At 45.2% G+C, this 12,523-nt stretch overlaps 1 protein-coding gene across 1 annotated transcript; it reads left to right on the top strand.

Moving 5' to 3' along the window:
- The first annotated feature begins 10,833 nt into the window (after positions 1-10,833).
- LOC124681694 (homeobox protein Hox-B3) lies at positions 10,834-11,777 on the top strand. Its single transcript, XM_047216538.1, has one exon. It carries the CDS (start codon positions 10,935-10,937, stop codon positions 11,439-11,441), a length of 507 nt encoding a protein of 168 aa, XP_047072494.1. The 5' UTR covers positions 10,834-10,934; the 3' UTR covers positions 11,442-11,777.
- The last annotated feature ends 746 nt before the right edge of the window (positions 11,778-12,523 follow it).

Here is a 12,523-nt window from a genome sequence, read left to right as displayed (position 1 = left end):
ACATTCCCAAGACAGGCTTCGTCACTAGATATGGCTCATATGAGTACACGGTGATGCCTTTTGGCTTAACCAATGCTCCGTCATACTTCATGAATATGATGAACAAAGTGTTCATGGAATTCCTTGACAAGTTTGTCGTAGTCTTCATTGACAACATACTTATCTATTCCAAGAGCAATGAAGAGCATGAGAAACATCTTCGTCTGCTATTGGAGAAACTTCGGGAACACAAGCTATATGCCAAGTTTAGTAAATGTGTGTTCTGGCTCATTGAAGTAGGATTTCTTGGACATGTCATATCCAAGGAAAGAATTGCTATTGATCCATCCAAGGTAGCTGCAGTGATAGAATGGGAACCTCCGAAGAATGTTGGAGAAATTCGCAGTTTCTTAGGATTGGCAGGTTACTACAGAAGGTTCATTGAGAATTTCTCCAAGATTGCAAAACAAATGACTGAATTGCTGAAGAAAGAGAAGAAGTTGCTTGGACTGAAGCTTGGGAAGCTAGTTTCCAGGAGTTGAAGAAGAGATTAGTGTCTGCACCAATTCTGTGCTTACCTTATCTGGAGAAAGAATTTCAGGTCTACTCTAACGCTTCTTGTCAAGGACTAGGAAGTGTGTTAATGCAGGAAGTCAAGGTAGCAGCCTATGCTTCCAGGCAATTCAAGAAACATGAAACAAATTACCCCACACATGATATCGAATTGGCTTCAGTGGTTCATGCACTGAAAACTGGAGACACTATTTGATGGGGAATCGATGTGAAATATTCACCGACCACAAGAGTTTGAAGTACATCTTTACCCAGAAGGAATTGAACAGTAGACAAAGGAGATGGTTGGAACTCATCAAGGATTACGATCTGAGGTTGCAATACCACCCTGGTAAAGCAAATGTAGTGGCTGATGCTTTAAGCCGTAAGGTTTATGTGAATTGCCTATCGATAGAAGAATTACATGAAGATCTGTGCAAGGGATTGACGGACCTCAGTTTGGAAGTAGTACCAGAAGGCTTTGTAGCATTGTTGATAGTACAACCTACACTGATGGATAAAATAAAAGAAACCCAGAAGGGAGATGAAGATATAGAGAAAATAAAGGAAAACCTGAAGGAGGAGAAGGCCAAAGGTTTTAGTGAAGATGAGCAAGGAATCATTTGGTTCGGGAAACGGATATGCGTAGCCAATGACCCTGAACTTAGGAAGCTGATATTCCAGGAAGCTCATGAGACACCCTATTCCATTCACCCCGGTAATACCAAGATGTACATGGATTTGAAGGAGAGATTCTGGTGGAACAATATGAAGCGAGACATCACAGAATATATAGCCAAGTGTGATGTGTGTAGCAGAGTAAAGGCTGAGCACCAGAAACCAGCAGGTTTATTACAACCGTTGAAGGTTCCAGACTGGAAATGGGATCAAATTGGTATGGACTTTATTACTGGATTACCCCGAACAAAATCAGGGTATGATTCGATTTGGGTTATAGTGGATCGTCTGACAAAGGTAGCTTACTTTGTGCCAGTAAAGACCACTTATACCAGTGCTAAGTTAGCAGATATCTACATGCAGAGAATTGTATGCCTACACGGTGTTCCTAAGAGTATTGTGTCTGATAGAGGTAACCAATTTCCCTCACATTTCTGGAAACAACCACATGAGTCCTTAGAAACAAGACTGGAGTTCAGTACAACCTTTCACCCTCAAACAGATGGTCAGACTGACAGAATGAATCAGATCTTAGAGGACTGATACGCGTACAGCACGCGTCCGTTGGGAACCCCAAGAGGAAGGTGTGATGCGTACGGCGGCAAGTTTTCCCTCAGAAAGAAACCAAGGTTTATCGAACCAGGAGGAGCCAAGAAGCACGTTGAAGGTTGATGGCGGCGAGATGTAGTGCGGCGCAACACCAGGGATTCCGGCGCCAACGTGGAACCTGCACAACACAACAAAAGTACTTTGCCCCAACGAAACAGTGAGGTTGTCAATCTCACCGGCTTGCTGTAACAAAGGATTAGATGTATAGTGTGGATGATGATTGTTTGCAGAAAACAGTAAAGAACAAGTATTGCAGTAGATTGTATTTCAGATGTAAAGAATGGACCGGGGTCCACAGTTCACTAGAGGTGTCTCTCCCATAAGATGAATAGCATGTTGGGTGAACAAATTACAGTCGGGCAATTGACAAATAGAGAGGGCATAACAATGCACATACATGATATGATGAATATTGTGAGATTTAATTGGGCATTACGACAAAGTACATAGACCGCTATCCAGCATGCATCTATGCCTAAAAAGTCCACCTTCAGAGTTATCATCGAACCCCTTCCAAGTATTAAGTTGCAAAACAAACGGACAATTGCATTAAGTATGGTGCGTAATGTAATCAATAACTACATCCTCGGACATAGCATCAATGTTTTATCCCTAGTGGCAACAACACATCCACAACCTTAGAACTTTACGTCACTCGTCCCGGATTTAATGGAGGCATGAACCCACTATCGAGCATAAATACTCCCTCTTGGAGTTAAGAGCAAAAACTTGGCCAGAGCCTCTACTAATAACGGAGAGCATGCAAGATCATAAACAACACATAGGTAATAGATTGATAATCAACATAACATAGTATTCTCTATCCATCGGATCCCGACAAACACAACATATAGAATTACAGATAGGTGATCTTGATCATGTTAGGCAGCTCACAAGATCCGACAATGAAGCACATGAGGAGAAGACAACCATCTAGCTACTGCTATGGACCCATAGTCCAGGGGTGAACTACTCACTCATCACTCCGGAGGCGACCATGGCGGTGAAGAGTCCTCCGGGAGATGATTCCCCTCTCCGGCCGGGTGCCGGAGGTGATCTCCAGAATCCCCCGAGATGGGATTGGCGGCGGCGGCGTCTCAGTAAGGTTTTCCGTATCGTGGCTCTCGGTACTGGGGGTTTCGCGACGAAGGCTTTAAGTAGGCGGAAGGGCAACGCGGGGGGCCATGATGGCGTGTATTTCACACGTTCGTTGGGCAACCCCAAGAGGAAGGTATGATGCGCACAGCAGCAAGTTTTCCCTCAGAAAGAAACCAAGGTTTATCGAACCAGGAGGAGCCAAGAAGCACGTTGAAGGTTGATGGCGGCGGGATGTAGTGCGGCGCAACACCAGGGATTCCGGCGCCAACGTGGAACCCGCACAACACAACCAAAGTACTTTGCCCCAACGAAACGGTGAGGTTGTCAATCTCATCGGCTTGCTGTAACAAAGGATTAACCGAATTGTGTGGAAGATGATTGTTTGCAGAGAAAACAAGTAAAAACAAGTATTGCAAGCAGATTTGTATTTCAAGTATTAAAGAATGGACCGGGGTCCACGAGTTCACTAGAGGTGTCTCTCCCATAAGATAAAAGCATGTTGGGTGAACAAATTACAGTCGGGCAATTGACAAATAGAGAGGGCATAACAATGCACATACATGTCATGATAAGTACGAGTGAGATTTAATTGGGCATTACGACAAAGTACATAGACCGCCATCCAACTGCATCTATGCCTAAAAAGTCCACCTTCGAGTTATCATCCGAACCCCTTCCAGTATTAAGTTGCAAAGCAACGAGACAATTGCATTAAGTATGGTGTGTAATGTAATCAACAACTACATCCTCGGACATAGCGCCAATGTTTTATCCCTAGTGGCAACAGACACAACACAACCTTAGAACTTTCTCATCACTGTCCCGGTGTCAATGCGGGCATGAACCCACTATCGAGCATAAATACTCCCTCTTGGAGTTAAAAGCAAAAACTTGGCCGAGCCTCTACTAGTAACGGAGATCATGCAAGATCATAAACAACACATATGTAATAACTTGATAATTAACATAACATGGTATTCTCTATCCATCGGATCCCGACAAACACAACATAGAGTATTACGGATAGATGATCTTGATCATGTTAGGCAGCTCACAAGATCCAACAATGAAGCACAATGAGGAGAAGACAACCATCTAGCTACTGCTATGGACCCATAGTCCAGGGGTGAACTACTCACTCATCACTCCGGAGGCGACCATGGCGGTGTAGAGTCCTCCGGGAGATGAATCCCCTCTCCGGCAGGGTGCCGGAGGAGATCTCCAGAATCCCCGAGATGGGATCGGCGGCGGCGGCGTCTCAGTAAGGTTTTCCGTATCGTGGTTTTTCGCATCGGGGGTTTCGCGACGGAGGCTTTAAGTAGGCGGAAGAGGCGAGTCGGGGGGCGACGAGGGGCCCACACCACAGGGCGGCGCGGGCCCCCCTTGGCCGCGCCGCCTTGTGGTTTGGCCACCTCGTGGCCCCACTTCGTATGCTCTTCGGTCTTACGGAAGGTTCGTGGCGAAATAGGCCCTCGGGTCTTTGTTTCGTCCAATTCCGAGAATATTTCGTTACTAGGATTTCTGAAACCAAAAACAGCAGAAAACGACGAAGCGGCACTTCGGCATCTTGTTAATAGGTTAGTTCCAGAAAATGCACGAATATGACATAAAGTGTGCATAAAACATGTAGGTATCATCAATAATATGGCATAGAACATAAGAAATTATCGATACGTCGGAGACGTATCAGGCCACACGAGGGCCCCACATGCCAGGGCCGCGCGGCCAAGGGCTGGGCCGCGCCGCCCTGCTGTGGCGGCGCCTCGTGGCCCCACTTCCTTTCCCCCTCGGTCTTCTGGAAGCTTCGTGCAAAAATAGGACCCTGGGCGTTGATTTCGTCCAATTCCGAGAATATTTCCTTTGTAGGATTTCTGAAACCAAAAACAGCGAGAAAACAACAATCGGCTCTTCGGCATCTCGTTAATAGGTTAGTGCCGGAAAATGCATAAATACGACATGTAATGTGTATAAAACATGTAGATATCATCAATAATGTGGCATGGAACATAAGAAATTATCGATACGTCGGAGACGTATCAAGGACATGTTGAGAGCTTGTGTTATAGACTATGGATCTAGTTGGGATGATAGTTTACCCTATGCAGAATTTTCTTACAACAACAGTTATCAAGCCAGCATTGAAATGTCACCATTTGAAGCTCAGTATAGGATAAAGTGTACCACACCATTGTTGTGGAGTGGATTAGGAGAAAGAAGTTTCTTTGGACCTGATATTATCCAAAAAGCAGAAGAAAAGGTTAGACTGATCAAGGATAGACTGAAGATAGCACAGTCTAGACAGAAAAGCTATGCCAATAATAAGCAAAGGGATGTTTCGTATGAAATAGGCGATAGAGTTTATCTCAGAGTGTCACCCCTTCGAGGTGTCAAGAGATTTGGAATCAAGGGAAAGTTAGCCCCTAGATTCATTGGACCTTTCAAAGTCATATCCCGTAAAGGAGAAGTGACTTATGAGATTGAACTGCCAGAGATTCTTTAAGCAGTGTACAATGTGTTCCATGTCAGCCAACTGAAGAAGTATCATCCGGAGATGTCAGAAACCCCGTTGAAGGATACAGTACCCCTCGAGGAAGTTCATTTGGAAAGTGACTTGACCTTTGAGGAGAAACCAATCAAGATCTTGGAAAGAGCTGAAAGGAATACTCGTACCAAGACTATCAAGTTCTGCAAAGTTAAGTGGAGTCACCATACTGAGAAAGAAGCAACTTGGGAGCGCGGAGACAATCTTCGAGTAGATCACCCTCACCTTTTTGCTAGCCTTTCGAAGCCCGGGGACGTGCTTCATCTTAAGGGGGTTAGTCTGTAACATCCTGAGTTTTCAAAATTCAAAAAAACATCATGAATTCATATCATTCATGCATTTGAAAGTCAAATAAGAACAAATAAGCCCTAATAGATCAAAACCCTAAAAACCCTATTTGTATTATGTTGCTATTTAACCTATGAACAAAATTTGTTTTATTTATCTTTCCAATGTGTAATAAACTTGCCCCTTTTAGTCCTAAAACCATCCTCTAGATTTTTCAAAATTTTAGAAACAGATTTGAAGTCATTTGGAGGTTTTAATCAAAAGTTATAAAAGAAAACAGAAAAGAAAAAAAGAAAAAAAATTAACAAAAAAAAGAAAAGGGTCGACCGGGCTGGGCCGGCCCGATTCGAGCCGAGCGGCCCGGCCGGAAACGGCCCGCGCGGCCCACCCTCCCTCTCTCTCCCTTCCCTCTCGGCCGACGGTGGGCCCCCTCTGTCAGCGCCCTCTTCTTCAACCTTCGGCCGAAACCGACGCCACCTTCCCCCTCGCCCGCACCCGGCTCCACCACTTCCCCCACGACCCCCTATCTCGGCACCAAGCCCTCCCCTACAAAGCCCCTACTCCCCTCTCTCTTTTCCCCTCGCCCCGCACCCAGCCGCGTCCCCAGGCTGTCGGAATTGATCGCCGGAGCGAGCTCCCGAGCCGCCACCTCCGGCCGCATGCTGCGGCCACCCGAGGCCACCCCTGGCCACGCCACTGCCACCATCTCTTCGACCTCGACGCGCCGCCCCTCATCTTCACCTCCGCCGGGCCTGGAGACAACAAGAACATCGCCGACGCCGACCGTCCGAGCACGCCGCCGCGCCATCTTCGGCCGGCCAAGGTGAGCCCTCCCCCGCTTATCCCCTTTCCTTTTCTTATCTCGTTTTGGCCCTTAGATCTAGATCTAACGGATCGAAACAGATCCCAGGCTGAATCGGTACGGGCCAATAGGGAGCCGCCACGTGGCATGCCCAGTCAGCACCCGGTCAAAATCAGTCAAACTCTGTTTTAAATTCGAATTTAAATGCAAGATTTGCTGTCCAACTTGTAAAATCGATATAAAATCAACCATAGGCCCAAATTTTGCAAACTTTATATCGTTGGAAAGCTAGGATCTAACCACGCCATAATACTGTATATGTTCTGTGATGAATTTTGCACCATGATTCGAAACAGAGAATTAACCCTTTGGCACTATAAAATTTGTGTAAATTAATCCACTGGTCCAAAATTTACAAATTTGTAGTCTCCGGAATCCTTAGAACATGTAGATCATCATGGAACCAGAGTTTTCGAAAGTTGATACGTGCACAGACTTAATTTTGTAAATCTATTCAAATTAGTATTTGGACAATAGTTCAAATTATATGAACTATTTTTGAATGATTCCAATTGATATAGTCTTGTATCACTGTACCCTATCCAGAGATGTTAGGTTTAAATTTTTACAAAACATAAATCTCGCAGTAGCTATTTATTAGTGGTTTATGAGTTATGCAAATCACTAGTTTTGGCTATATATTAAAAACCTAATAAAATATTTTATCCAGAGAACTTTACCAACCTCATAAACATCAGAGAACCTCATAAAATATTTTATATTATGCATTAGTGTTTTTAAATTAGTATGCATGGTAGGGTTTTGTTTTCAAAAGTAAAGTATTATACTATGCTAGCAAACCTAGTAGTGTGTAGCCACTCCTGAAGCACTTCTAGAAATGCTTAGTTTGCCTAGGAACATCAAATGCCAGTGTCGTTTCATTGTTTTTGTTGTAAGTGTTTGAAAAATTAAAATTAACAACCTTAATGAAACACATGGGTGGAATGGTATTGATTGGTGGGCGGCTACTCAGGGACACATACCTGGTGGATGGAACCAGTGGTGTGGTGGTTTTCACCTGAGGGTGCGCAGAAGTTGAGTGGCTACTCAGGGCCACATACCTGGTGGATGTAACCAGGGGTGTGGTGGTTGTCACCTGAGGGTTCACTTGTGGTTGGCACCCATGAACAAAGAGATTACCAAGTCGTCCGTGTTTAGATAGCTTCTAGTGCAGCCTTATGGTATTATGGGCTCTGCCAGGATTAATTAAGTTGTGAGGTTCAACTTGTTTGCTACACATTCGGATTTGGCGACGGCCAATGGGAACGGGTCTAGCTGGTATGGTTGAATTCTTCTTCTAAAAGATCTTGTCTCATTCTTCTCTCTGGGTAGAATGGGCCGTAAGGTGAAAGTGCACAACCTCTCGAGAGTTAAACCTAAGATATTAGCCGTGTCCCCGGTTATGGATAATTTGAGCTCCTGGACAGGGAATGTACGGAAGAATCTCATCATCTTTTATAAATGTATTAAAATTGTGTAATCAAATCTATAAAACTCATGGTGGATGTAACCATGTGATTTCCTCTAAAACTCATGGTGGATGTAACCATGTGATTTCTTTCCCCTTAAAACTCATGGTGTATTTAACCATGAGGTTGTTTATAATATCATTCAAAGGTTTATAAAATGTTTTGTTTTAAATAAAATATAGGATAAAATTGGCTTTATGCAAGTTAGCCTAAGACTTCACAAGCCAAATATCATGTAGTTAGTCTTTCACAATTGCCACCAAATAAGTGTCATTTGCCGGTACATCATTGTACCGACCTCCATTCGTGGGGCTGCATATTCAAATGTGCAGGTTCATCTGAAGAAGATTACTAGGTAGGGTCTCGAGTCTGCATTCCAACATGTCTACCTGTGGCGCATGAAGATGATGGAGGCTCGTTGTTGTTTCCTTCCCGCTGTGTTAATTTGAACATTTTATTTGATCTAGTCCAAGTGACTATGCAATTTTTAAGACTTTATTTTATCTCATGAGGATCTACGATGTAGTGATTTGATACTATTGCAATGATTACTACATTTTTAAATATGTGTGCTATCAGTGATCCCGGGAATAGCACGATACACATGTATCTTACCTTTATTAAAAGGTAGGGTGCTACAATACTGCCACCCACCTCGTGGGAGCTAGCGAAACCGTGACGGACAAGGCGACGTCAAACCTTGAGTGAGTCGCCGACGAGCCCTAACCATAGGGTTAGGGGTGGGTGTCATTGCTGGAAGGACAGATGTTGCGGTGGCGGATCTCTCATTATTCCTCCTCTTTAGCCACCTCCTACCTTCGATAGCCACCTTCCAAGTGCAAAACGATAAGCGGCCGGTTGAAAAAGTGACCACAAAGATGCCCCACCAACAATGGTATATATTACATTTTAAAAGGTAAATGCTTATTTGTGAACGAATGATGCATTAGTCGATCATCTTTGTCTCGCTTCTTATTAGTTCATCGCGCTAAGATGTGTCGCGGCACATTCGTTGCTCCTCTGCCACTAGCTCCAGCTGCTGGCCACCGGGTCTCCGCCACTGATGCAACTTTGTCATGGCTAGGATGTGCACCTGCACTTCGCGGTGCAATGTGTAGAAGCTGCTCACCCGCTGCTCCTCCATGCACCTGCGACCACTACCACATCTCCTCCTAAGCTACTAATTTTGAACTCTCCATGGTAGGTTGTTCATGCCCAAGTTGAAGGAAGATGGTGTCCATGGGTAGATGGTTCTAGGTTCGTGGGACCAGCATCTGACGAGGCTCCGGCCAGCCAGATTTGTCCCCAATGACCATACAGAGGGCGAGTTTGAGAATGGTGGAGGTCTAGGATTTTCCGGATGTGTAAAGGTTGTTTTGACATGTTACAAATGTCTATCAGCTTTATTGTGTAAGAATGACTAAAATGTTGCAATATTTTATGGGCGCATGCAACAACGTGATTTCTGGAATACTATAGACAAGTTGCAGTGACGTTTTCCGCATTGGGCACATATGTTGGATGCGTTGGCTTTTTTGTTGCAAACAACGACACATTTTTTCACGTTTGCTACAATATTTATTACATACACTTTTCCTGCAAAGGCATATCCAAACTATTTCGGTTTCTTTTAAATTTTTACAGGAACAAAAAATTGTTACAAAAGAATGTTGCATTATGAAAATATTACACAAAGTTATTGCATTGCTTAGCCAAGCGAGATTCCCCTTAAAAATAGATTAGACGGCTAGGGAGCCGGCTGATTCCCCGGGATGATTTGCTAGCACTCGCTTTTTAAACACTGTGAATGGAAGACAACTGAATACAAAATCAGGCTAGAGTGCACCGTGCCTCCTACCTTTTCTATATAAAAAAAGGTGATTCATGACTAGATGTTCATCCTGGATTTTTCATCTTCGTGTAAGCCCACTCCATTCAATGGAACCAAGGTACTGTATGTTGTGGAGTGATTAGGCGGCAGCTGCATTGACTGTGATTAAATAGCTTTTTTTTAAATAAAAGACGGTTCATTACTCAAAAATATTCAAACATTACACCTAGTCTTTGCATAACTAAGATGCATAAATAAATAGCTGTTGTGACAACAGCAATTGCGTGCCGAGGCCCTCCAAGTGGCTTAAGACTGGGGCATGAGTAATGTGCAAGTTGAATCAGATTCCCTAAACCTGGCCAGTGCTTGATCTAGTGCCTGCAAATGTTCTGTTTGGAGACATTAGATCTTTTATTCGGCTAAACTTTAGTGTGGACACCATGAGTAATAATGTAGCCCATGAGTTAGCTGCGTACGGTGCATTTCATGAGGCTGATTGTGCAAGACTGCAAGCTAGGTGGACATGATACCCAATGATGTAACGTGTGTTGCGGCCAACAAGTCTGCTGAGCCAGCTTAATAAAATCATGGTGTTCCAGGTCAAAAAAAGGATAGCTGTTGAGATTACTTGTGATAAGAGAGTATTTTTTTTCGAATTATAAGGGAGGGAATTTGCAAGAACTGTAAATGGAGGCCGAGTATAGCCCTTTATTTTTCAAAAATTTAGAAATCATATTCTTAGATTATAAAAAAATCTGACAAAAAATCCTGCATGTAACCAATAATGAAGCATGAATGTTAAATTCTTTATGCTGTATTCTAGGCTACACATAAATTGGACCTGCGTGGACCACAGAGTGCAAGATCCTGAACCTCAAGGTGAGATTTCCCCTGGCTCAAACAGTGGGAAGTGGGAACCCTCAACACCGACCGGCCGTGACCTCGCGCGCGTTGCCTCGCCAGTCGCCACACGTAACCACGTCTCCAACCTTTTGATCGCTTGCCTGCTTCCGCACACCTCCAACCATGGAGATCTCCGCCGCCACGGCCACCGCCGGCTCCTCACCGCCAGCCAAGCCGCTCCTCCTCCGCCCACACGCCTCCTCCACCCCCGCTACCTCATCCACCACCACCACCACAACAGTCCGCCGCCGCGCCTCCCCCTCCGCCTCCGCCACCATCCGCCGCCGCGCGCGCACCCGCCCCCGCACCCGCCGCTCCAAGACCCTCTCCGGCGGGGGCGACTCCTTCTCAGGCCACGACGGGGACGGCCCTTTCGGGCCCGGCAGCGGCGGGAACGGCGGCGGCGGTTGGAACTATGGGTTCGGATCCGGATCTGGACAGGGCTGGGACTCGTCGGAGCCCGGCGTCCCCGCGAACCGGCGATCCGCGGCGGAGGTCGCGCTGGGGGTGGTCTACGAGCTCATGTGCCTCATAGCCTTCTCCAACTGCACCCAGTTCGCCGTGCGCAGGCTCGCGGGGCTCCTTGCCGCCCGCGTCGCGGCGCTGCGCTTCGTTCCCACAGTCTGCTGAGCCGGTGGATCCGATCCGGCGGTTAGGTTTCTCCTGATGTCGGCTCTCGTCCCTCTACCTGAAATCATGCTTGTGTATATATGTGCGAACCTGTGATTGTTGGGGCTGGGGGATCTTTGTTCCTTGTGATTGCTTCTGGCCATCCGTGGAAACAAAACAACAAATTCGTCGAATTGAAATGGAACAACATACTATCAACCAAGACCTTTTCTTTTCTTGGGCTAATATTGGTTGCGCAATGCAAATTATATTAGCAACTAGTTTGGTGTAAGCAACTGATACTTGTGTAATTTGTAAATATAAGTTTGCTGGAATCTTCCTTCTGGACTCCATAAACTGTTGGCTCTTTTCCTAGTTGCCCAGTTAGAGCGTCTACAACGCGGCGCTAAAATGGAGATGCCAGGATGAATCCTAGTTGATCAGCTTTTGCCGCCTTCGATCCCCAGCACTGGACGCATAAAGTATCGCCTAGCGCTAACTAGTTTTTCTGCCTAGTGGGGTTGAATGAACAAGCTTAGTTAGAGTCTCAAACTAGTGCCCACCTTGAGAGCGCGAGCGTTTAACTAGCAATTTTATGCCTTTGTATTTATTTTTGTTACTTTGGCGCCTCCCTAAGCGTTTATGCATTGCTGATACTCTTAAGGACCTATAGATGGCTAAATACACTACTTGCTACTGTAAATCTGGTACTTCCGGGACAGCAGGTGTATTGTTAATATCCACCATCTTGCCCCATTTAGGATGATGTTTAGGTTATAATTATGTACCTGTGTTATCTCCGCACCTGGCGTCTGACAACCACGACCATCAGATCGGCCAACCGTCTGACACGGCTCAGTCTAGCCTAGACCATTATTTTTGTTACTTTGGCGCCTCGCTAAGCGTTTATGCATTGCTGATACTCTTAAGGACCTATAGATGGCTAAATACACTACTTGCTACTGTAAATCTGGTACTTCCGGGAAAGCAGGTGTATTGTTAATATCCACCATCTTGCCCCATTTAGGATGATGTTTAGGTTATAATTATGTACTTGTGTTATCTCCGCACCTGGCGTCTGACAACCACGACCATCAGATCAG

Source organism: Lolium rigidum, unplaced genomic scaffold (assembly GCF_022539505.1).
Source record: "Lolium rigidum isolate FL_2022 unplaced genomic scaffold, APGP_CSIRO_Lrig_0.1 contig_52358_1, whole genome shotgun sequence".
NCBI lineage: Eukaryota > Viridiplantae > Streptophyta > Magnoliopsida > Poales > Poaceae > Lolium > Lolium rigidum.
Note: the sequence above shows the minus strand (reverse complement) of the source record. Positions and strands in the feature narration are given on the sequence as shown.

Coding starts and splice junctions, on each gene's coding strand:
- LOC124681694 (XM_047216538.1), top strand. CDS start 10,935: ATGGAGATCTCCGCCGCCACGGCCACCGCCGGCTCCTCACCGCCAGCC.